Here is a 27,198-nt window from a genome sequence, read left to right on the forward strand (position 1 = left end):
CGGCGAAATTTTTTTCCTAAAACAGAAATCTTCTGATATTTTGTCGAATCTACTGAATTTTTTTTACACATTCTATGAAATTAAAACTTTTGACTTGGCAACACTGTTATCACAGCTGAGCGCCGAGAACTTTACATCTTTTATAACCCATAACATAATATTATTATAGTGTTTTAATACATAGGTAACATGGATGTCAAGCTCGAACCAGATGATGGTGAATCCGAAGCAGAAAGAAATCGCTGGTTTGATGTACCCATAGAATGTCCAAACACCTCGAAAGTCAGCACTTACGTAAAACAAGAGACAACGGACAGTGACAGTTACATCTTTGAGGTTAGTTTTTGAAAACATTTATCAACGAATTGCGTATGATCATGTTAATATTATGGTATGTAGGTGTTTTGTAGTCAACGTAGTGTGGCCAGGAAGTGCCAATTATTCGATTAGGTATCTATTATTTAAACAGATCATGCACAGTCAATATTACTGACATTAATATTGCCTTATGCGTCAATGACATTGAGCTACTTTACGAGCTGCTTGTTGGCGAATTTACAATCTGCCTGTAAAGTCGCCCAGTGTTATCATCGAACAAGCTAACAAGCAGATTGTAAACAATCTACCGAGAAAAGTTGAAAGCTGGTCAACTTTACACGCTACATACCGGCGTGTGGGCCTACTGCGTCTGCGCAGTAGAGCGTAGTAGCGACATCCCGGTAAAAAACGAACTACGTTCCGTCAAAATAGTCGCTAACTTGTTGGCTTCTCAGCGAATGGAAAGTTTTGTCCATTTGGAACAATCGCAGTAGCTGAATCGCCAGCTTTTAAATTCGCCAAAACAGCTCGTAAAGTAGCTCTATGTAATTGACGCATTAGTAAAAATGGCGTCCACCTTTTTCCGTCATTACACAATTAGCATCACTGTCAGTAGTATCTTCTAATGTATAATATTTAAAAAATATAATTTTTATGTGTTTTACTAAATTTAAATTGTGATAATAGAATACCGAAAGAGATTGGACAGAATACCCCATTTACACGTGCATGGCTTTACTGCTGACAAATACGTATTAATGCGGTAATACCAAGGAAATGCTTGGGTAATCATTTATTATCCTGCAAATTGCAAGAATGCATGCATGAATCAAAAAAGTTCGGTAGTTTCTGAATTTTCACACGCGACAGTTGGATATTCGCCTGCGCAGCAGAACGATAGTGGTGACCCTGCCGGAAACCACACCACGCAAAGACTCACTTTAAGGTTAACCGATTTTTACGACTGTCAAACAAATAGTGCCATAAAATCACAACATTTCGTCTCGAAGATCTTGAAGAATGAGATTGGAGAGACAGTCAGCGTGTTAACAGTTATTGTCACTATAAGTGCAAGTAAATCCATGCACGTGAACAGGCGCTATAACGCTTTATAGACCCCCCACGATGGCCTCGTTGCTTAACTATCGGCCTATAACGTCATGGGTCCCAGGTTCGAATCCTGGGTCTAGCAAGTACATTTACTACTGTTTTTCAATTTGTGTATGAGTATATGTGTGTATGGACCTAATAGTTTGAGCAAGTGGCTTACATCCATTTCTCGTAAAAACAAAATCTGTTAATACAAACCTCCACTCTGTGGATCCCCTTAATATTTGATCTTATTAGGATCAGACAAGGTCTTCCTCTTTCATAGTTTTTTTTTTATAGATACTTTTTTGACGGCCCTAATGTGTCACACCCAAGGTGGCCGCGTGGCTTAAGCGCTGGACTATCACGCCGTGGGTCTCAGGTTCGAATCCTGGGTCTGGCAAGTACACATATTGTTTTTCAATTTTTGTGTGAGTCAGGGAATGGACCTAATAGGTTGAGCAAGTGGCTGACATCCATTTCTCAAAAAAAAACAAAAATCTGTTAATACAACCCTCTACTCTGTGGAGGCCCATATGATCCTATTAGGACCGGACATGGTCGAAAAAAATGTGTCAGTAGGTAGTGGGTACCTACATACCTGCAGGTACCTAGGTACGACAAATATCCTTGACACACATACGAGTTTAACACCTACGTAAAATTTAAAGTGCGAACTACGTGAAAAAGAGACACTATTGGCTCGATGCACCCCCAGAGCATCCAAACCTAGGACGTTTGTGAAAAGAATGGTCTACTGTTCAGATTAGTTGGAAGATATATTACATTACAGTTTTCGACCAAAAATAACCATTTTTCTGTTTTTTTTGGTTAGGAAGGTTAGAAAGGGTGGAGGTAAGCTGTTAAGATTCGACATAAATAGTACACACTAAACTCTGTCAGTCATACTTATTTGTTTTCATTGAACTAAGAATACAATAATTTGTAAATGGTGCTTTTAAATTTTGAGATTCAATTAATCCCTGCCTAAACCAAACTAGTTTAGGTATGCTATGATATAACCGACAAAATTAGTGCACACTTTGTAAGTCATACTTATTTGTTTTCCTTGAATTGATAAAGATGGTGTTGGCTCGTGTTTTAAAATTCATTGAGTCCTGCCTACTCCAAACCTTTTTTTTTCGACCATGTCCGATCCTGATAGGATCATATGTGCCTCCACAGAATGGAGGTTTGTGTTGACAGATTTTGTTTTTTTATGAGAAATAGATGTCAGTCACATGCTCAACCTATTAGGTCCATACCCTGACACACACAAATTGAAAAACAATATGTATACCTACTTGCCAGACCCAGGATTCGAACCTGGGACCCACTGCGCTATAGTCCAACGCTTAAGCCGCGCTGCCACCGTGGGTGTCCAAACTCAAAACTTTAATCGATAGAAAAAAATCTTGTACCTATAAAATATTAAAAACTATGTATGATTTCAATGGAATAATTTTAAATATTTATAGATAAACGAATATTTTTTTACTATTATCATCTACTATGGCTTGGATTATGCAGAGTTTAATTATTGAATTTTAACGACTAGCAAACACTATCTACTCTTAGTTAACTGAAAACAAATACGGTTGACTGACAAAGCTTAGTGTGCACTATTTATGTCGGATCTTAAGGCTATACCTCAGTTGAGGCATGGTCTAAAAAGATCGTGGCTAGGCGATGCGCGGATTGCGGGTCACGGGTGCAAATGACACATGCCGACCGAAATATAATTTGTCATATAAATCCAACATGCGTCCATTTAATGTTCTGTTTATTGTTCTATTAGTAACTGCGGCCTTTACTAAATTCGCCAGAGCATACGGGGGGCGGGACACTCTCGACTCCCTTTGCGACTCTTCAAATTAAAGTCACTCTGATAGTTGCCATATAAATTAACATCATGCATTCGCACTTCGGTGCAAGGTTGCATCACCAGTCCCGTGCGGCTCTGCTCGGGACAAAATGAGGGCTTAAATTCTTTGATCTGGCACACGTAAGGGTTATGTTAGCCGGCCGCGTATGACGTGGCTGCATATACATAACGGGAGCCTCGTGGGAGTTTTACACACCATGTTCTATTAGTAACAATAATAATATGTTCATTGACATGTTTTCTTTTTAAAGTAAATGCGTAACGTTTTTAGTCATTTTTACACGATTTAAGAATTAATACCCCCGTCGCCATCACGAAACACCTCGACGTTCGCTCTCAGACTGCTAGCGAGTCCAAAATTTCGTCGCGCCTACAGTTGAAAATTATTTGCCGTTTCACTGAAGTATCGCCTTAACAGAATGCTTCACCCTTTGCCACTGTTATGTAAAGTTGGTTTCGGATTTGAATTTTTATAATTTTGTATTCAGAATCCTTCATTGGAGACAGTTTATATAAAACCGGAAGCAAATCATCAGGTGGATGACTTCAAAGATGAGTTTTTTAATGACGCGACTCACCCATACACTGATAAAAACTCTCAACCTGGAAGCTCTTACTCGGAATACACACAAATACATCAGGTAAATGCATTTTAATATTATAACCCAGGGTTTCCCAAACTATATTCCGCTGAACTTGAATAGGTGTTCCGCGACCATTTGGAAAGGTTTTATACACTGCAATACATTTAAAGATCTTCTACTAAGTAGAAGTAAAATAAGTAAAACTAAAATAATTAAAGAATCTACTTCATATTGAAAGACGAGTGATGATAATCTCCACTGTTGTTTATGACGTCAAGTATCTAGATAGGTGATGGCTCCCACAAGGGGGGGGGGCTGACAGGCCTCTAGCCTGGGAGCCTGGGCTTACGGGGGGCCCGGCTTGAGAGATCGACCAGACAAGTGGGATAAACACACATCACAAACATGCACTAATAGTAAAAAAAATGTCGCTGTTTCATTTCAAGCATGCTAACATTTTTTTAATAATATGTCGTTTTGCTACACCTACAATTTTTGATTATTATCGATATTTGAGATATCCATAATTATTGTGCATATCAACATACAAGTGGGTGTATTAAAATACAAAAAGTCGCTAAAAATACCCTTAATTTTACGTCGAACACCATTTGGAATATGAAACTGTAGATCGTCACATTGCCATTAACCTTAGCGCTAAGTAGGGGGCCCGGCAAAGATCCTAGCCTGGGAGCCCACTTCGGGATGTGCGAGCCATGATCTAGATACAAACGGAGGACCATCTTTTCTCACACCGTGCGCATGAAAAAGATGGGGTATATTGTTTTTAACTGACCGGCTGACAAGTCTAGTCAGTTTAACGACAGTTGCCAAACGGTTAGCTGCGCTAATAAATAACCTACAAAATAAACTAAGTGTTCCGTTAAAATTTCCGGGTTTGCGAAGTGTTCCATTGCAAAAAAAGTTTGGGAAACCCTGTTCTAACCTATATTTAGATTTTTGGCTTTAGGAGTGTGTTATTTTGCCGTGAAATACGTGAGCAACTTCAAACATGAAAATCACTTTTTGACTTATCCCCGATAGAAAGCATTTATGTTATACTCCAACTGTGTTAGTTACATTTTAAGTGTTATATAACTTTCATTAGTATATCATTATCATCCATTCACTGTTGGATGAAGGCCTCTCCAAGCTGATTCCATTTCTCTCGGCCACGTACTTCCGCAAAACTTAATCATTTTATCGATCCAGCGGCCTCTAGGTCTACCTTGCAGACATTTTGTACCTCTTGAGTACCACTGGATGATTATATTTGTCCAACGATTGTCCCTTCTTCGAGCTAATGATTATAAGTAAATCCACACTTAATATTAGTAGCTAATTCGTAAGTCGTACTATGCTGTGACGTATCGGAAATTGGCAGTGACGTTCGATTAGGGTGGGCAGGTTATTCATTGCATAGGAGTGGCGATTGAAAGAACAAATGCAAATTTCACAACGTTTGAGAGTATTGGGGGATTTTCATGAAGCAGACAACGAGATCGCTTCAATATAAAGTATCGATATATCAGTTTAAAAACTGCATTATTATCAACATCCTGACAATATTGTCACTATAATACAAATTTTTCTGGAGGCTTATCGCAGGGGTGCCTCCAAACCCGTCATCGCCACAGACCTCCGCTTACATTAAACCACCACAGTTTGAGAGTAGGTTTCATGGAAATACTCTAATAGTTCTCAGTAGATATTATGAATGTCAATTTATGATATTTGTGTATTTATCCTTTGACAATTGCCTAAGATAGTAAGTAATACTTATCACACTATACAGAAAATTAGAGAGGGCGGCATTTTGCCTGAGGATGTCACTGCTTATTGCCCAATTAATTAACCGTTCATACGCGCTTAGCTTCAGACTAAATATATGGGTTTTCTTGTAAAGTTTTTTAAAATTCATTTTTCATCATTCAATCATTCAATTTTTTAAATTTCCTTGTCTTATAGATGTATACCCAGCGATGTATCCCAAGACGCTCCACTACAGATGGGAGTCCACAAGTCTCAACAGATGGAAACCACGATGATTCTGAAATAACGATAGATAAACAACAAATCAAAAATGAAGTCTTATTACTCGATTTTTCAAATGGCCCTGGAAGTTTTGTTTGCAAAATTTGTAATGCAGTCTTTGGATCCGAAAGTGTTTTAAAAACACACGACCTCATTCACAACAAAGTGATTGATGACAACAGTCAAGCCATTGCATTAAATAGTGTTGATATAACATACACCGACGATAAAAAATTTAAATGCGATGTTTGTTCACATACATGCAAACGTTCATATGCATTAAAATTACATAAAATGACACACACCAATGAAAAGCCATATAAATGCGATACATGTGCGTTCACATGCAGACAGTTGCGACACTTAAAGTTACATAAAATGATTCATACTGGGGATAAACCTTTTAAATGCGACGAATGTTCATTTACATGCAAACAATCACAACATCTAAAATTACATAAACTATCACATACCGGTGAGAAACCATTTAAATGTAATATTTGTCCTTATGGAACCACATCAGCGCAGCAATTAAAACAGCATAAAATGAAACACACTGACGAAACGACATTTAAATGCGAAATATGTGACTATACATCCAAACGGCCTGATCTACTAAAATCACATATACTGACACATACTGGTGATCTACCATATAAATGTGTAACATGTACGTTTACTTGTAATAGTCTGAGAACCCTAAAATTACATATAATGCGAGAACATACGGGTGAAAAACCATTTAAATGCGACAAATGTTCTTTTACGTGCAGATCATCTACTAATTTAAAACAACATCAGATGATACATAGTGGTGAAAAACCGTATAAATGTGATGAGTGTTCATTTATGTCCATATCGTCTGGCCACCTCAAAACACACAAAATGACCCACACTGGCGAAAAGCCGTTCAAATGCGATATATGCCCCTATACATGCATACAATCACAACACTTGAAAGTTCATAAGATGGCTCATAGTGGTGAAAAGCCGTATAAATGCGATGAATGTTCCTTTAGGGCCATATCGTCAACTCAAGTAAAAGAACACAGAATGACCCATACTGGCGAATGGCGATATAAATGCGACCTATGCTCTTATACATGCATTAAGTTACAAAATCTAAAATCGCACCAAATGACACACACTGGCGAAAGACCGTTTAAATGCGATATTTGTTCTTTTGCATCCAAGACGGCTGTACAACTTAAAAGTCATAAAAGTAGACACGTTCCTGATAAAGCTGTTTAATTACAAATATGTCCTCATACAAATGTTATATTGCACTAAAAATAGCTACACACTAACACTCTCTTCTTGGTCGTGAACTCATGGCTGAGGATTGTGACCACATTTAAATTTCGCCATCCCTTGAGCGACCAAGACTTTCCATCCTTCTCAATCTTCCGCTTCTCTCAGGGCAGAATGGATGATGCCCCCCCCAGTCAGCTCTTTCACTTGGTTGCTCCATCGCGCAGACGCTCTTCCACTGCTTCGCCTTCCCTGGAGGCTACCCAAAACTACCAGTCTCTCCAGGTTGTCCGGTCCGCGCCTGACAATATGTCCAAAAAACTGCAGAATTCTTCGCGCACATATCGTCGAGAGCCGTTCCTTTATATTCAGTCTCTGTATGATTGACTGGTTAAATATATTTAAATACATTACTTTTTTTTAAGTTATACTTCGTTTAGAGCATTTAGTTGAGGGTAAAATTGAGAGCTGCGCGCGCAAACCGTTACGAAAGTGCGACATGATGAAGTGAGCCGTGAACGTGATCAGGGTATACCCAACGCGCATGTGCGAATCAGTTGGCTGTATATAAACTTAAGATACTCAGCGTAACACGTGGTTATTCTTAAAATCCATAGTAAATCAGTTCATGTATTACATTTTATTTATATTTTATTAATTGTTTATAATTATATACATACACATATATATATATATTATTCTTGAATCAAGAATGACCTACCATTATGTCTTAAACGTAGGGTGTTCAATGAATGTGTGCTGCCGGTGCTCACGTATGGCTGCGAGACGTGGGCCCTCAACACGAGAGATGTCCAAAGGCTACGAGTGTATGTTGGGCATCACGCGAAAGGACCGTAAGAGAAACGAATGAGTTAGGAAGCAGACCGGAGTACGCGATGTAATAGACGTTGCAAAACAGCTGAAATGGAGATGGGCGGGGCATATTGTTCGCCGAAAGGACGGCCGCTGGACAAATGCCGTCATCCAATGGTACCCAAGGGGCACGAAACGGCCACGGGGTCGCCCTAAAAGCCGCTGAATTGACGAACTGATAAACTTCGGCGGAAATACGTGGCAGCGAACGACACAGGACCGAGAGAGTTGGAAGAAGCTTGGGGAGGCCTTCATCCAGCAGTGGATTGATCCCGGCTGATGATGATATATTATTAATTTATTTTTCCTACATTGTGCAGTGAAAAATTTATCAGTGTCAAAACATGTGTAAATTTTAAATAAATTTTAAAAGTGTTTTCAAGTATTTGAGGTTAATTTTATTTAAGTATTTTTTTATAGTACTTATATGTTTTATTAATTTAATGAAACTTGCTGAATCTAATAATCTTGTATAAATCTCTTCATTTAATATTATAGAGAATTTTCATCTAAAATTATTTTTATTCTATCTATTTTTATTTTGTTTAATTGTGTAAAAATAATTTCACTGTGCATAAATACATATCATTTTAATTAGAATTTTAATGCTTTTTAACCAAAACTTTATTCATTGCATCAAATATCTTTCAATTATTTTGTAGTTTTTTCTACTTTACTACGTAAATTATTGACACAAGGGATAATATTTTTTGTTTTGTTACGCCAAAGAAGTATAAGGACCGTTTCAGACGGGACACCGGTGTCGCGCTCGATATAATATAGGAGGCCTTTGTATTCGAATAAAGAGGCATTTGTATTATGTTTATGAATGCCCAGAGCTTTTCGAATACAAAGGCCTCCTATAGTATATCGAGCGCGACACCGATGTCCCGTCTGAAACAGGCCTAACTGCTAACGCGCGAACATTAGTACACGCACCGATTTTTTGTATACATGTCGACTTATTACAACGTTTTCATTAGGTCGTATTCTTATTTATTTTGTCCGGTGGTTATTTATCCGGTACAAATCTTGCAATCGATTTTTAACTAACTTCCCGACTAGCTTGACATTTGAAACTTTTAGAATATATCAGAACACGATGCCAATGCATTTTTTAAATACTTTTAGCCATCTTTAAGCAGAATTAAATTGATTTTCAGTTAATTCTGTTTTGTATGAAAAGTTATTTCGGAAGAAATCCGTAATCTAATCCACTATTATTGGTTGCTGGTCTTGGGGTCTGGGACCTAGCAACAAAATTATTAATATATACGTGCGTTACCTACTATGGAAATCATTATGGAATGTCAAAATGACATTTCATTGTTATTTCTATAAAGTACAATTTTTTTTTGATCGTTAAGCCAATGCTAGTCAAGTCAAGTATATAATTATGATTCAAAAAAAAATTATAAAAACGTTGTATATAAAAAGTTCTTTATATCTTGTATTTTTTTTATTCCTTGCATTCAAAGCTATTCAATGAGAGGATAAAACAATAATATTTTTTAATTTATGATAAATTTGTGATAGGGCCCAGGGGCCTATTAATTGACAACCGCTTATACCAAGTTTTTAGTCTAAGTAATTATCTAACCTTTATACAATATGTAGCTAATGTTTTGTGTAATAAAATTAAAATCAATATACTTCTTGGAGATGTGAAAATATCAAACCTGGTTTTTTCTTTCATATTACTGAAAAATGATTAAGATTCTAGTCCCTACAATAAATCTCTCCACCCTATTCCAAAATTAAGGACTTCCTCAGCACCCTCACACTGGTTCCAGCTCAAAGTGATTATTATCCCATATGACTTTTTTTGTGAATTTTCTGTGTTTTACTGTGTCATTTTATTTTTAAAAGTTTATTTTATGCACTAGAACTTATTTTTCCTTGAATTTAGTCATTTCTTTAGTTGGTCAGAGCACAGTTAAATGTTGGTTGAGCTCTATCTGGCTGATACAAATACGGTTATATTTAATAATAATTATAATGTCCAGAATCTATATCAGAGAACAGATTTTTATAAATGTAATTTTAAAAGCCATCGCAATGTAGGTACCATGGTTCTGAAACAGGATAGTTACGGCCTAGCAGCCAAAAACCCTAGCAGAAAAAACTGCGACGGTTGACACAAATTTAAACCTCGTTACATTAACATTAAAATGCATATTGTTTTTATGTAACTATTGAAACTAGCATATTATTCTTATCACGTGTTTATGTTGATCCCAAATTCTCCACACTCGAGATCCATAGCATGTAATACCACAGCGAGTAGGATAAACTAGTTCACTTTAGTGACAAGGCCCACTTAAAGATGCGGAGCTGGACGCTCGTGGCTAGGGAATCCAATCCCGAGCCAAAATCTTGATCCCGGGATTTCGGGATTAAAATTTGACGATCCCGGGATTGGCATTTTCTTCGATAGTTAATATTAAATGTTTATATGTACAAATAACATTGATATAATCGGTCAAAAATAAATCTAGTATAAATTATACTATTTAATAAGACATTTATTGTTAATATATTGTGTAGGTTCAATCTTTGGAAATACATAGGTTTAATGGAGTAAATAATATTGTAATAATATAATAATGTCATAGTAAAAAAATTGTATTTATTTATGAAAAGATAACAAATAGAAATACAAGTTCAATTAAAATAAAAAATAACATATTGTGTCGACAATAATAATTTAAAAAAATTTAAGATTTAAGAAATTAAATATTATTCCCGATAATATGCCCGCAATAATACCAACGCATCAAGTGTTTCGTCATTTAATCTGGATCTAATTTTGGTACCCAGGCAGCCTGCTGCTGAAAAAGCACGTTCAGCTTCCACACTCGTTGGGGGCATCGTCATCAGATATTATATACCAATTCAAGGTGATGACGACGTGAACCCCCATTTTCAAATAATACCATTTCTTTTTTTATTACAGACATGAGGCCAGTATCATTTTGAACTTTCGGTTCGCACATCATCATGCTTTTTGTTATTGCGTCTTGTAACTGTTCTTTCATCGTTATTTGTTCACTTGATATGGATTGTATACGAGATGACTGTGTTGAAGAGGGTTCAATAGATGCTGTACGATCGAGTGGCTCTGGTATTTGCAGCATAACTTGTTCCTTTTTTTCAGCTAATCTTTCAATTAATTTTTTAATTGTTTCCCTCATAGTTTTAGGAGTTGCTGTCGAAAACATTTTGTCATTTTCATTGTCATCGAATGATTGAGGATTTATTAGATATTTAAGTGTATCAGTTAAATCGGTTCGTCTTCGTTTTTGTATATGTTTTTTTAGAGAAATTGACATGTCTTTGCTTAATGCAGATTTAAGCTCGGTCAATTGCTTGAAATTGAAATTTAAAATTGCGTCGGCTGCGGACAAGTTGGAGTCACGTCAGCAGAGTGCTTCGACAGCAAATTTTAAGGGTTTCAAGACTTCTATAATTTCTGCAATTTTCATCCAGTCATTTTCATGAAATGTCACGGGAAAATTCCTCAAATCTATTAGTGTTTTTTGTATACTTGATTTCAAATATATAAATCGCTCCACCATATTACAAAGACTATTACACCTTATTTTACAGTCTAATATAAGTGAAAGTTCTTTTCCGTGTTCATCTCTAACGAATTTTTGTAAATGAGCATCATTTTTAGAGGGTGATCTTCTAAATAATGCTACAAATTTTCTGACTCTATTTACTGTATCGCTGATACAGTGTTCTTCCGATAAAATAATATTTTCCGGTTCACAGTGAGCTATCGTAAATCCTCCTTCTTCATAGCCATCAGTGAATTCGTCATTTTCTTCAGAGCATGATTCTGTGGATTGAGCTGGAATCTTTTTATAAAGGACTTCAGAAATAGCAAGGTGAATTCCATGAGCGATACATAATTGGTGTTCTGAGATGACAAGCTTTCCAACGCGCACCATAACGCTTGCACCATCGGTTACTATGGAAACTATATCATTATCCAATGAAATACGGTGTTTTTCTAGGCGTTTCTATATTAATACTACACAAGCATCGGCTGGCATTGATCCATACACTCTAGATAAACCAATATTCCAAAATTTACCATTTTCACTGTGCACATTAATGTTCATGTAACGTTTATTGGCCCCCGATGTCCACTCATCCAATGTCAAAATAAAACGCTTTCCGTTTTTCTTATATTCATAAATTTCTTCGATAATTTTATATCGAATTTTCTTGCTGTAATCTACTACACGGTTTCCTATTAAAGTAGCAGAAGATGGGAGGGACTGGTATCCTTTAGCCAACAGAGCTGCTCTCAAATCAATCGATGTAGTAAAAACACTGAATGGCAAACCATCTCGCGATGTCATCCGTGCCAGCACAGCGTCAAGTGATTGATCTTCTTTGGTTAAAAAAAAATCGGATATAAATTTTCTCTTCAGCGGTCGTTCAGAAGTTTCGGTGGTTTTCGTAATAGGATTGAATGTACTTGATGGAAGAGAATTATTGACAGAAGTTGGATCATAAATTTACATCTTGTGTATTTAAAACAAATGTGTGTGCAGTCCTTTGGTACTTCCTCCGCCAGTTTTTAACACCACATTACATGTTTTACACTTAGCTGTAGCTCCATCAACTGATGTCAAATAGTATTTCCATATTGAATTATTGATATCACCATCTTTCTTGTGAATGCGATATTTTAATAAATTGTTCATTCATTTTTCTGTAGGTGTCCTGTTGAAATGCGATCTTAGAACTGATTGAAATAAAAAAAGATGCCAGATTATTTATATAGTATCTGAAAGGAGTGATTTTTTGTTGATTCGTCATAATTTCAATTGTTATTATTTTAAAAAGAGAGATAATAAATAACGTTTTTATTGATGCTGTTTTTTTTAGATGCATTAACTTTCGGATGTTATGATAGAATTCCGACTATAATGCTTTTTACATCCATAAAAAACATGCGCGCTAACAATATTTTCAAAGTCTTTGCAAATTAGTAATAATATTAAAATAATTATTATTTGAGAATGTAAGTATGTGCCGCCAAATAAATGATTCAGATAGAATGATAGATAATAAAATATTGTATTATTTCATTATTATTATCATGAATCGCAAGCGAATGAATAAGAGCCGACAAAGGACAACACATTATAATAATAACAATAACATTAACGCGCCTTGCTAATAAAAAAATACTAAGGGCGAAGATTTCTGTCGAAAATACGTCGCCGCACTTTGGTCACCCGATCCGCTTGTTTTGATGGCTTTGTCGCGAAAATGTTTTTATTCCTATTTTCTAATGTAGTTATGTTATTAAAAGTATTATTAATAAGTAAGTATTTTATTTTATTTTCCATAAAAATTGATAAAAAACTAATCCCGAAAGTTTCGGTATTATGTTTACCAATCCCGGGATTCATATGTATCGAAAATAGTTCGGGATCCCGGGATCCAGGGATTGGAATCGCTACTTGTGACGTACTTCGAAACCAGACTGCGTAGAAATCTATAAAAATATTGATGATATTAATCATACACTATATTATAGTGTATGATTCGATGACATTGAGATAAATAATTTTAAAAAACCGGTAGGTGTACTTATGTACGTGCGTTAGAAGTTATACTTCTTTGACGTAACAAAACAAATAATTATTGTGTTGGATCAAAACTCATCTTTGCCGTACAGCGGTTATAATCGATTTAGAAGTGCCCATGATGAATTAATAAAAACTCGAATTTTATTGGCGTGTTATTATGATTATATTCATTTCGGTCTCAAGGACCGAAGAATTTTATCGATATAGGTACTGTCAGTAATAATATTATTGCAGAATGTACCTACTTTGGAAGAAAAAAAATCTCAAAACCTGTGTTTAGAAATTTTACAATTTAGCAAACCGCTATTTCGAACATCTTTGCTTCAACAGATTACTGTACAACTATTATCGTTAACAATAATAATTTATAACAAAATATCAAAAGTAAATCAGAGCCTATTTAATGGTTTAACTGAAACGTGATATTGGCTTTTGTGAAGAAACATAATAATTATTATTGTCTTCAATTAGGTATTATAAACCGCCAATAAATAAATTGACATGGGATATACGACAAATCTTATCCTAAATTGTAAAAATATATATTTTTGTGTATGAAGTGTCTAAATATAGTAAATTTACACCATAACATTGTTTGAATTATTTACCAACTCAACATTCACAAAATTTATTTATTTATTGTAATATAATACTTACATAAATATAGCCTCAAATCTTGATACACAATCTTTACAATAAAAAATAAATATACACTACAGTATAAATAAAGTTTTATGGATATAAATTAGCAGTGTAGAATGTTATAATGGTTATAAGAATAAATAACCATACTAATAAATTGTGTTGCAACATCTGTCACACGCCTAACGCGTTACATCTGCGTGCGCAACTTTGTCATACGACAAAAATTGACTCTGATCTCGGTTACATGTAAATTGTACGTAAAACATTCACCGTCGCACAGTTCGCCATGAGCTTTCTTATCAGAGGAAGATGACCGTATACCATACGGTCTTTAATTTTATTAGATTCAATATGAACATTAATTCAATTTTCATAGCTTATTTTGGTTAAATTCATTAATATAAGAATTAAAAACTAACCTAACGTAACAAATAATCCAGTATATCGGTCATTTTAAAAATTTGTTTGCGGCTGGCTTCCTGTAAAGTCTAAACCGACAAAAACCGTGTTTTACTTAGACATGAATTTTACGTCAGTACTATACGACCCAAAGAGCTTTGACGGTTTTTAATATACGGTCATATATTTGCGATACAACATTTCACGGTGAAGTGTGATAGGGCGAACTGCATACGTACATGTTTCCGTGCACGATCCATGGCAACGGGATTGTCATGCATATAAACGTTATCTATAAATTCTAACATTTTTCTCAATCAGTAGGAATTATCGAAGGAGGTAATATTTACATATGTAAAGGTGAAACATAAAATAATAAGTCACTCATCATAAGCCATAATATAATATGTCACCAAGCAGAGTACTTAGAAGCTGTATAAATACAAATGAACGTAGGTACATCATGATCTGCTGTCCCGTATATTGTGTCAGTTTGAGGATTAGTATAATTATTGAATTGGCCCTTCTTCACATCAACGATTTCGTCTTTGATGTCGATTCGCTCAAAATCAATCTCAGCTTTTATATTGGTATGGCCGAATGTTGAGTTCTGAAAATGACAACATATTCATTACCTACGTAAATTAAATAAACTATTTTTTTGATAACTGAACGAACAATTTACAAGATTTAGGATTGTAACATTCTTTATCGAACATACATAAGTTGATAGCATTACCAAAAATAGTGGGTTACAAAAACATAAACCCCTCGAAACCAACCCACTCCGCACCACACTCTGTCTTAATCCAGCGTATTACGAGGCCCAACATTTAAATGTGAATCATCAGCAGTTTTATTTACCTATGTTGTCTCAGGAGCAGATATCACCGCGCTCTCTTTGACTGAGTTTACTGAGTTAATATACGTTAATAAAAAGTGCAGTGGGAAAGAAAAGCATGGAGAACTAACACTAACATTAAATAAAATTATTGTTTTAAATTATAATTATTAATTATTTTGGACAAAGAGCAGTCATGAAAATAATATATGTACCTCAAAGGCAGACGGATGCAAATCCAAATACCCAATTGTTCAGTAGAGCCAAAAAACAATTTTTATTTTAAACGAATACTCATAACTTCTAAGAAAATATACATAGAATGATCATTATTTTTTTTATTCTAATTCAATTAAAGTACTTCTGGAATATGTAAGAAAGGAATAAATGTAATACAATTTTATATCTTATATATATTCTGCCTCTAAAGATATTTTGTTAATGTGGATTTGTATCTTATTTACCTAGCCAAAATAAAACAATTTATAAGTTAAAAAAATTTATAGGTAAAAATATAACAAAGCAAAACACATTTTTTTTTCAATTTTTATTATGTCATCATCATCATCACCAGCCTGAATCTATTCACTGCTGGATGAAGGCCTCGCTAATCTCCAAGCTGATTCCACTTCTCTCGTTCCAGTGCGTTGCGTTGCCAAGTTTTTCCGCAGAACTTTATCATTTCATCGATCCAGCGGCCTCTAGGTCTACCTTGCGGATGTTTTTTACCTCTTGGATACCACTGGATGACTAAATTTGTCCAACGATTGTCCTTTCTTCGAGCCATGTTCCAGCCCATTTACATTTGAGGTTTTTAGCAAACTCTATCACATCATTAATCCTTGTCTGTTCCCTTATCCACTCATTCCTTTTTTGTCCTTTTGCGTTATGTCCAGCATGCACCTTTCCATACCACGTTGTGCTACTCTAAGTTTCTGGATCTCTCTTTTACTTAGGCTCAATGTTTCACACGCATGTGGTTACGGGAAGTACACACCGGTTGAACACTTTGCACTTTAGGCATTTTCAAAGAAATTATTCAGGCGGCCAAAAGCACTACAGCCCAGCTTTACTCTGCAAACATTTTCATCAAATATACATCCATCTATAGACACTTATTGTGCCAGATAGATGTAGTTTTTCACCTGATCGAGCTGAATGCCATTGATGAGGATCTCTTTTTGGCCCGCAAAGCAGTTGAACATGACTTTTTTCTTTGATACATTTATTTTCAAGCCTACTTTGTTGCTTACTCCAGCGTGTTACTTCATTCTGCTTTGGAGGTCTTCTGACTCTTGCAAACTACTATTTATTGTTATCGGCAAAGCGTAGATGACTCACGTATTCTCCATTTATGGGGAGCCGTGTCATTCCAATCAAGTTTTCTAAATAAGTCTTCAAATGTAGCTTTAAATAGTTTAGGTGAGATTGAATCACCTTGTTGGACTCCTTTGCTGATAGGAAATGCGCGATGGTTTACGGAAATGTTGTTGCGCTACTGTATATATTATTGAAAATATTTATATAGCGCCCGGGGATTCCTTGATTTCTGAGTGCATCAAGTATTGAAAATTTCTTTATGGAATCGAACGCTTTCTCATAGTCTATAAAGCCCATGGATAGCGGCAGCTTGTATTCCTGTTACCGCTCTGATTTCTCTGATGACTTGGATAATATGGTCCATAGTGCTGTATCCTCCTCTAAAGCTCGTTCTCCTGGCTGGTTCTCGTCTAGTACATATTGCAGACGGTTTGAGAGAATTTTATCTTAGTGGATTATTGGATTTGCATCCTTCTGCTACTAAGACAGGTATGGCATTTGCATCTGCACTGACAGGTGGGGGGGAAACCAGTCCGGCAGCTTATAGAGGCAGACTCTACCTACAAGGCTGTACCTCAGTTGAGGCATGGTCTAAAAAGATCATGGCTAGACGATGCGCGGATTGCGGGTCGCGGGTGCAAATGACGCATGCCAAACGAAATATAATTTGTGATATAAATCCAACATAAGTCCATTTTATGTTCTGTTTATTGTTCTATTAGTAACAATAATAATATATTCATTGACATGTTTTCTTTTTAAAGTAAATGGGTAACGTTTTTAGTCATCTTTACACGATTTAAGAATTAACACGCCCGTCGCCATCACTAAACAAAGTGACGTATTTCCAGCTCGACGTTCTCTCTCAGAATGCGAGCGAGTCCAAAATTTCGTCGCGGCTATAGTTGAAAATTATTTGCCGTTTTACTGATGTATCACCTTAATGATGAGATACCGACCTTTGACAGGTGATACGGCTGCCCTAAATTAGAGAGGGTGCTACAATTTTCAAACTTCGATAGACAACAGCACCAATAGAAATGATTGAATTAAACGTACCTGATGTACTGATATGTTACTTGAATACGAACACCCTGGCTGAGGATCTTCAACATTGAATTGATGCGTTGGCTTTTCAAGAATCTCACTCTTGATGTCAACCAGATGGTCAATATCCTGTTTAATTGCATTGAGGCCCGTTGTAAGGTTCTGAAAGACAAATAATTATAGGCACACAATGGTAAGTAACACAGAACAGATTAATAAATAAAAATATAAAAGCCATCGCCATGGAACAAAGTTCTGAAGCAGGGTAGTTTATGGCCTGACCGCTATCAAACCCGACTGCTTCCAAAGATTGAAAGCACGTTATATTAACGTGACAAACTAAAATATAAGTAAAGATTTGAAAATAGCATACTTTAATGTTATGTTAACGTGTTTCAGTTTATCCCATATTTTCGAGATCTCTAGCCTTTAGAGTAAGCCAGTTGGTTCTCATAAATTGTGTTCCCTGGTATGTAATCATATAATATAGATACGTACAGTGACGTCCATGGGTAAAATGTCGCCATTAAACAGATTTAGAATGGCGCCCTCTTTAATTTTTAGTTTTAAATTGTCTAAAAATTCGTTATGTAGGCATATATTTATTTATTATCGGCTATTAAACAGACAAATACGCCAAAAAATCTTAAAATTGACGAACCATTTAGGTACCCACTGAGAATTAGACCATGTCCACGAAACTTACTCTCAAAAGCAGTGGTTTTATGCATTTGGAAATCTCTGGTGCAGACAGGTTTGAAGGCACCCTTTGTGAACATCACAGCAACAGTTAACTTGTCAGGATTCTTTGTTTTGATTTTTATTAAAACTAAGATTTCTATATTTTAGTACCTATGAATCTATCGCGTTGTCGGCTTCATTTTAAACCACCACAGTTCTAAAAAGTATAACTTAATATTTGTATTCGATCCTTCATTCGTCAAGCTTTATAATATGTCGACCTCAAGCAAATTACGACTTGCATAGCCCCACGGGACGTCACAGTATACCTGCACATCTATTAATTCCATAAAATAGCCTGCTATCGGCAGCTATTGAGGGTAGTTTATCAAATGTATGTATTGATGTATTATAACTGTTACAATAAGTTACCTACAATAATTGATATGTTTTAACTGCACTTCTCTTCGCTGTGTTAACTTTTAGAGCGAGATAGTCAGTTTAGAGGGCTAACTTATTGTAACAAATTATGATAGGTACCTCGATACATAAATATGATGAACTAGGTACCCTGGATAGCACCCTTGTGAATAGAATTGTTGCGCTGGCGTATTGAAGCATAATATTATCAGTTGTTGTAGCTATGTCTAAACTTTACAGTAAGTACCTAGGTATTTAAAGTTAGCTGGGAATACAACAATATAATAATAATAATAATCGCCAGTAAAAGAAAACACTAAAATTGTATCTGATCTAACCTAGGAAGACTGTCAACATTCCTTCGATTTATATAAGTATTGCTGCCCGGGATTATCGGGATTATGGGTACCTACATCTACCCAAACGGAACAAGGTGGATTTGCAACTATATCAAACTCGTTTTCTGGTTCTTGTTTTATATCCATTACGTGTTATTTTAGGCGGACGATAATGGTATCTAGACAACTTTTGACAGGACACAGCTCTCGCAGACAATCCATAGACTAAACACAATAGTCATAGGTACAGTGTTGCTATAATTGTAATAATATTATGTCAATTTACCCGTTATCTGCTACTACGTCGATTTACGAACCATTTTTTTTATACCTAAATATAATATTATGTGGCGAAGTGGCGAAGGGAGGGGCTAGGTTGTTGTTAGTGACGGCACAAATACACACCTCAAAGGTTCGTTTGATTCTAATTAAGACACTTATTGTTCTCATTTAAGAACCGACATAAATATTGCACACAAAGGCTTATATCAGTCAAACGTATTTCTTTTCAATAAACGACTATAATGACGCCCCTTATTTGCGTAATGTCGCATGTGACTTAAGTACGCACACGTATAAACCGTTAAAATTCATTGAAATTGGATCATTTAAAAATATTCTGCAGAATGACGAAACCACAAACTTACTTTGTTGCCATGCCAGCATGTGACGTGGCATGTCATCGCAGCATTATTTTGCTACAAATAATAATGTTATGACAAAAGTACTTTCTGACAGAATTGGTCGATTGAGGTAAAAAAAATCCCTGGAGTTTGGTTTAAAATAAAATTTCTTGAATTTGAATTTGAGATTGAATTTCTCGGTAAACATTTTTGGTCGGAAGAGGGACTTAAAAAAAAGGGTCTCGGAGTTTCTCAAATTCTCCGTTATTTTTTTCTGAGAAAAAAATAACCTATACATTTTCAAAAGATAACAACGCGTACCATATTTTTCCCCCAAATACTATGATTTTTGAAGTTCTGTACTATAAATTCCACTTTGAAAAGATGGCAGCACTGACACGGATAATTATTTTTGTCTATGGCTAAATGCAACGTCACGTCACGCCTGTTGCGTTCTGTGTGCCACGATAAACATGACCAATTGCATGCATAAAATGGATATTAAACCCCAACGAGAAGACTCCGAACCTGGTGCAGAAGGGAAGCAATGGTTTGAGGTACCTGTGAATCATGATCCAAACAGAAAACTGCTTACCTACATAAAGCAAGAAAACACAGACGAGGCCGGATACACTTTTGAGGTTAGTTTTTCATAACGGGATTGTTACACGTCGTAGTTTTGTTTGTTTTAAGATGTGTGTCGTCTGTTGTAAATAACAGTGTATGTATTTGTGTAATAAAAACCGCATGCAAATTGCGTCACAGTTCCAAGCGGCCTACATCATCACTCGTATAACCCCAGTTAATTTTGCTGCTAACACTCTCCCTGTACTTTAAAATGAGTTTTCTTAATAATTGATGGCACATAATATCATTGTCATGGTTATTGATATCATTGCCCACAAACAATGCATTTATTTCCATAAAATAAAGTCAGCTGCTTTAAACATGGGACTCCGGATAAATGAAACACACAATATATTCCTGTTCTCGACCGTGCAACAAATGATATTAAAAGCTTTATTACTGGTGGTGACCATTTTGAAACCGAATTCATTTGTTTTCCTAGGGTCCGTTGTCAAAGTTAAAGTTAAAGTAAACAATTATTTTTAAAAGTAGGCAATGCTCTTCTTTTTCTTTGTTCGTTGTTTTTTTAAACCTTTTTTACAAATTTCAGAAATTAGATTAAACAAATTAATATTTAGAAAACAAAAATGTAGTACAATATGTTTAAGGAAAATTCTCTATAATTAAATGATTTCAAAATGAAACCGAATAAGAAACATGAGATCTAAAAAACCCTTTTTGGAAAACATAGCATTAAGTTCAAGTAAACAAATATTTTTTTAATAGTAGGCAATGCTCTTTTTTTTCATTGTTCATTTTTGGTGAACCATTTCCACCCATGATGACACTAGAATGATTTACCTATAAAATATTTATTGTTTTTCGTTTGTGTGGCATCTTTTAATTATTTAGTTTTGTACAGTGGCAATACGTGTATATTATCTATGATCAATACTTCTTTGTCGGCCCTAGAGTATATTAGTCTATGCTATTGCGTGACACGTGACAATAAAATATTATGGATGTAAAACGCGAGTGTAATATGGAGGAATCTGAAACAGAAAGGCAGCCTTGTTCTGGAGTTCCGATTAAGCATTTTAACAGTCTTGACTCTCGCACGTTTGTAAAGAAAGAAAATATCGACGAATACAATACTTAATTGCTATATTGAGGTTAGTTTTTGACAACGAATTGTTAATTTTATAATGTTTGAGACTTTCACGGTTGTTTTTTTTATCGTAATAGATTTTTGGGTTTCAACCGTGTGTACTTTTTCCTGCTTTCCTCGACATTTCGGGCTCGTTGCAGAGGCCATTATCTCTTCAGAGGACATGACAGGACACGAGCCCGATACGTCGAGGAGATAAGGAAGATGTACATATGGTGGACACCCAAAAATCTGTAACGTATTGTTATTTTGACAACTAATTCCGTTCATCATAAAGGTAGTAGGAACATCATAGTACTTAAGTATATTATTTTCTTTATGATTTGCTATTTCGTGTATCCAAGCATTGGAATGTGATATTTTAATAAATTTTACTGTAGGTCTATTCTTAACGGTTGCCTATCACTTTAGCACATTTCCGTTATTTTCATTGGTTCAAAAATGAATACAAAAGAGATTCTAAAACCAAAACAGAATCGACGGCTATCTCTAATTCATAATACGCCGAAAATTTAGGTTAGTAGACTTCATGTTGGTCAAGTTCGGATATGTTCGTGCTGCCAAACCCAAAAGGATAAAGTCGAACCAGCACCATATAGTCGGTAATGAGCCAAATACAAGAATTTTGTATTGACACGTCAGGCATATCAACATAACCTACAATTTTATTAGACAATATGTCGTTGCGACTGCAGAACAATATAGTCGAATCTTGCATCTAAATTCTTAATATGGAAAATTGACGTAATCAATCTCGTTCTCAAAGTTAGAACGGCTAAGAGACGGGATGTTAAGAGATAGGTATCACTATTTAACAGTTAAGACGGTTAACTTTTTACATAATTAACCGCCAGAATACCTACGTAAAGTGATAAATGTAATATATTTATGACAAATAACTCTTTTTTGATGTCAGGATAGGCCTGCAGCGCATCTATTCTATACACAATTATTCGGCCACTACAGCAGCTATCTAGGGTACCCACTTTTTATCGAAGTATTAGCACTATTACAATAAGTTAGCCGTCAAAACTGTCTATCTCGCTCTAAAATTTACCACAACCAAAAGTGGTAGGTGCTGTTAAAACAGCACTTATTGTAATTGTTACAATAAGTGGTAATACATCGATATAAATCTACCCTAGATAGCTGCCGTAACGCCCGAAATCCGTCTTGTGTATATAATAGATGCGCTGGTGTGTATTAATCGCAGTGAGTGTTAAATAATCAACAAAAGTGACGTTTACACATTATTTGCGTGTCCTTTCCAAAATTTCTTAGAAAAATAGTATTTTTAAATGTACCTATATTATTTTAACTGTTATTATGATCGGATGGTTTTTATTATGTGGTTTGATTTTAGTACCAAGCAACGGACCTGACTGATGTAAAACCCGAGACTGACCTTCGCATTGATGATATCAAATGCGAGTTTGTCGAGGACATATCACACCCTTCATGTTATATCGAAGAACCTCAACCTGGATGCTCGTATTCAAATTATCCACCAGTAAATCAGGTAAGTTAAATTGTATATGTCAAGCAGTGACATCCTGTGGGCATAGGCAGGTCATCCGTTGCAAAGGGCTAGCACATTTTACGGTAGCTTTAGCACGGTAGTTTTCCATAGAGCAGACGATATTGTGAATAGAAATTATCTTAAAATTTAAAGAATAATCCTGTCAACGAATGGATATTTTATATAATTTCATTGACATTTTTTGCACTAGCTGACGATAAGATCGTTTTAAAATTAATCCTAAGAAATCGCGAGTAACTTCTTCGTAAAATATGATTCGTATTGGATCTCTCACGGCTGTGTGAGTGTGAGAAAACGAGAGAAAGTGAATTCACACGCTGTTAACTCGTGAGTAGTTTCTTGTTATCATTGCACAGTAGGATAATAGTCTGTTAATGAATGCCCAAAAGAACGCCAAAACATAGTTTCAACGAAGAATGGGTATATAAATATCTCTTTTTGGGTTCCATAAATAAACAGAACATGAATAAACAAAACGGTGACAAAACAGAACACGAAAGTTTGGAGCCCGCTTGTGAATTTTTAAAATCGAGATGCATTACTTTCTAACGAAGTGACCGCATCGCCCACTTCATGGAATACCATCGCCGCTTCCTAAAGTTGTAATGTTCGTATTTTTGTTCCTTCACTTGCCGCCCCTTAGCAACGAATGTCACCAGTTGCCTGTTTTGATCGACTTTTGACTATTGAAAATCGATTTCTCCCCCGATTTAATACGACTGCGTTACAAATACTGGAATTCTTGAACGGACACGTCAGCTCTCGGCGACTGAAGTTGTCATGAAGACACGATACGAGTAGAGGATCTTGATAATGATCTCACAATAAAATTAGGGATTCCAATCCCGGATCCCGGAATCCCGAGCTATTTTTGATACCTATGAATCGCGGGATTGATAAACATAATCCTGAAACTTTCGGGATTGATTTTGTTATCAATTTTTATGGAAAATAAAATAAAAACGAGAATATGACAGAAAAAATACTTTTAATAACAAATAACTACATTAGAAATAAACTGGGTTTGAATGAAGATTGATTTTTATCCACGTGTAAGTTGCCGAATAATTTTATTTTTTATATAAATTAATAAAAATGAGAAAGATAAAAAAAAAAACGATGCTTAGCATTATTAACAAAGTAATTCCACCATGATCTCATACGTTTTACGCAGTTTCATACTTGGCTGACTAATTAGATTTATGAAGCGGAAAGGCCATAAGTACACCATGATTTGCTTTATTATTTTAAATCTCGCTAACCCATTCATTTAGTCTTTACTATCAGAAACAGCAATTTCATATTAAATTCACATTATTATTTATATTACAATATTATTTACTCCATTAAACTTATGTATTTCCATGATTGAACGTATACAATATTAACAATAAATGTCTTATATAGTATAAATTATACTAGATATATTTTTGACCGATTTTATCATTGTTATTTGTAAATATAAAAAATTTATATTAACAATGGAAAAATGCCAATCCATGGACCAGTCCCGGGATTGTCAAATTGTAATCCAGAAATCCCGGGATCGGAATTTTGGCTCGGGATTGGATTCCCTAGTCACAATCATCAAATTGAAATTTGTCTTAAAATGTGAGGAAATAAATATAAGTAGTCAACATTATACGTATTGCGTGCACTTATATCATAGTTTTGTGATATTTTCAGATTCTGGCAACTAGGATGGTAAATATTAAATCTGAAAATGATTTTAAGAAAATCCCCATCGAATTTGAGCGTGTCAACATTAAAGACGAAATTGTAGATGATGTTTTGAGTCTCAAATCGTCTCAAAAGATAACAAAGGTACAAGCAACTTGCGATGATATACATATTGACGAGCAAGATATTAAAAAAGAGCTTAAAATATGTATTGAAAGATATACAATAATAGACGCTATCACGGGTAAACCAAATAATATTCAAGCAAAACCTGCTATAAACACAGATCAACAACAAATATTTGTGTGCGAAATATGTCTTGATATATTTGCATCATTAGACTTATTGAAGCTTCATAAAATGTTGCATGTAAAAATAGTTGTGAAAAAAACACATTCCGGTGCCAAGTCATATAAGTGTGAAAAATGTGATTACTCGTGTTTAACTGATAAAATCATGAAAATACACAAAAAGACTCATCGTGGAAAGATATTTAAATGTGGTGTTTGTAATTTTTCATGCAAAAAATTTGGTCATATGAAATATCACAAACTGACTCACTCTGATGAAAAGCCATTTAAATGTGAAAAATGTTATTACTCAAGTATATCATCTAGCAATATGAATAGACACAAAAAGTCACATTCCGGTGTGAAGCCCTTTAAATGTGATCAATGTGATTACTCAAGTATCTCACATCGCAATATGAAATATCACAAAATGAAACATTCTGGTGAAAAACCATTAAAATGTGATACGTGTAACTTCTCGTGTATACAAAGATCTCATCTGAAAATACACAACATGACTCATACTGGTGAAAAACCATTCAAATGTGGTGATTGTGACTTTGCGTGTATAAGATCTAATACCCTAAAAAAACACAAGATAACTCATTCCGGAGAAAGACCATTCCAATGTGACGAATGTGATTACTCATCTATAACATCTTATCACATGAAAAGGCATAAAACTACTCATTCTGGTAAAAATAAGCGGTAAGGATAATAAACTTAATTTTAAACATGTATCTAAAATATTTGAATAAAGAGTTTCCCACTGAATGGGTCAGTACATCTGGACAACAATTTATTGTACACTTCCTAATTAATTAATTTAATAAGTAAGTTAATAAGCGTATTGCATTACCTACTAATACCAAATCTACCTTAACCTATAAATGTCCTAATTTTCTATTGAAAATCTAAAATAATATAACCAACGTCAAAATACCCATGGAATAAAACAGTAATGTATGCCAACATCCCGCAAGTTCACAACCACTGGGCCGAAAAATAAATTTCACTTGGCAAGAATATCAACCCAATAGAGAGTAAGCTAATGATCTTGGACATTGCAGCGCAGAAATTCAACGGGACTTTATGATCCTAGATTATGTATTTAATCAAACACAGAATCTTTAATTACCAATAATGGAAGGCTGACGTTGAATAATGATTACGATATGGAGTATAGTTAACGCCGGAATCTAAATTGACAAAGTTGTAAATATAAAAGAAAATGTAGCAGTGGCTTTCTGCCCTGAATATAATGAATGTCATATAGGTACATTTTCTTAATACAATTATTATAAAATTATTTCATAGGTACTAAATCTTTACATCGAGTACATGACCATTTATTATTTGTCATCAATCATGTTTTCTTCTACGGCTCAATCGATCTTATGTCCCTTTCACACACCATTAAATTACTATAATTTCACGGACCTGAGCAGAAGCACACTTACTTTAATGCGCATAGAGTAGGTGTGTAAACGCTGTATCTGTGTGTGAAAAGTCTGTTTTCCAAGATACATTAATATATTTACATAGGTACTGATACCGGGAAGAATGGTGGAGAACTCACATGTAGGCTGGTGGGATCCTTCATCAGCATCACTTAGACCAGGGGGAAAGGTGTGACATCATAGGACATAATTATAACACAGAAACTTCGATTCAAAACCTCCGCGCAGAGGATATATTCAATTGCATTAAATTATACAGGTTAGGAATACAAGGGTCAGCATGACTGAGATAAAGTAACATTTAAATGACCGGGACTGCGCGAAGCATGTGGGTGGCCAGCGGGCAATCGGCATTCGAATAGACAACACTTCACTTTTCGTTCTTTTTCACATGGACGCGTTTGCACATTATTATATTTAGTTTCACGGGCACTTTGATAGTTATCGATAACCGCACGTGATTCGAGACGTAATAATCGGCAGGCCGACAAATCCACGCGTCACTTTCCCGCCGCCCGCGGCAACGCGCC

The 27,198-nt window shown here is 35.3% G+C and overlaps 2 protein-coding genes across 3 annotated transcripts; one reads left to right on the plus strand and one right to left on the minus strand.

Annotated features, from left to right (window-relative positions):
* Window positions 1-4,905: 4,905 nt before the first annotated feature.
* On the minus strand, window positions 4,906-19,567 carry LOC147077036 (uncharacterized). 2 transcript variants are annotated; one of them, XM_085941418.1, is made up of 4 exons: window positions 19,416-19,551; window positions 17,914-18,063; window positions 15,154-15,303; window positions 4,906-5,926 (listed from the first exon to the last, which is right to left on the minus strand). In XM_085941418.1, the coding sequence occupies exons 1-4, from the start codon at window positions 19,485-19,487 to the stop codon at window positions 5,879-5,881; spliced, it is 420 nt and encodes a 139-aa protein (XP_085797544.1). In that variant the 5' UTR covers window positions 19,488-19,551; the 3' UTR covers window positions 4,906-5,878. The 2 variants fall into 2 exon arrangements, 1 of the variants encoding a protein (XP_085797544.1); XR_015069759.1 differs by lacking the exon at window positions 4,906-5,926 and having other exon boundaries at window positions 15,081-15,303; window positions 19,341-19,567.
* Window positions 19,568-20,387: 820 nt separating this feature from the next.
* On the plus strand, window positions 20,388-26,002 carry LOC147077037 (uncharacterized). The gene is made up of 3 exons (XM_085941419.1): window positions 20,388-20,604; window positions 23,062-23,217; window positions 24,925-26,002. Exons 1-3 carry the CDS (start codon window positions 20,437-20,439, stop codon window positions 25,918-25,920), a joined length of 1,320 nt encoding a protein of 439 aa, XP_085797545.1. The 5' UTR covers window positions 20,388-20,436; the 3' UTR covers window positions 25,921-26,002.
* Window positions 26,003-27,198: the final 1,196 nt, after the last annotated feature.

This window comes from Rhyacophila brunnea, unplaced genomic scaffold (genome assembly GCF_057557595.1).
Source record: "Rhyacophila brunnea isolate RB1 unplaced genomic scaffold, BYU_Rbru_1.0 scaffold_13, whole genome shotgun sequence".
Classification (NCBI taxonomy): Eukaryota; Metazoa; Arthropoda; class Insecta; order Trichoptera; family Rhyacophilidae; genus Rhyacophila; species Rhyacophila brunnea.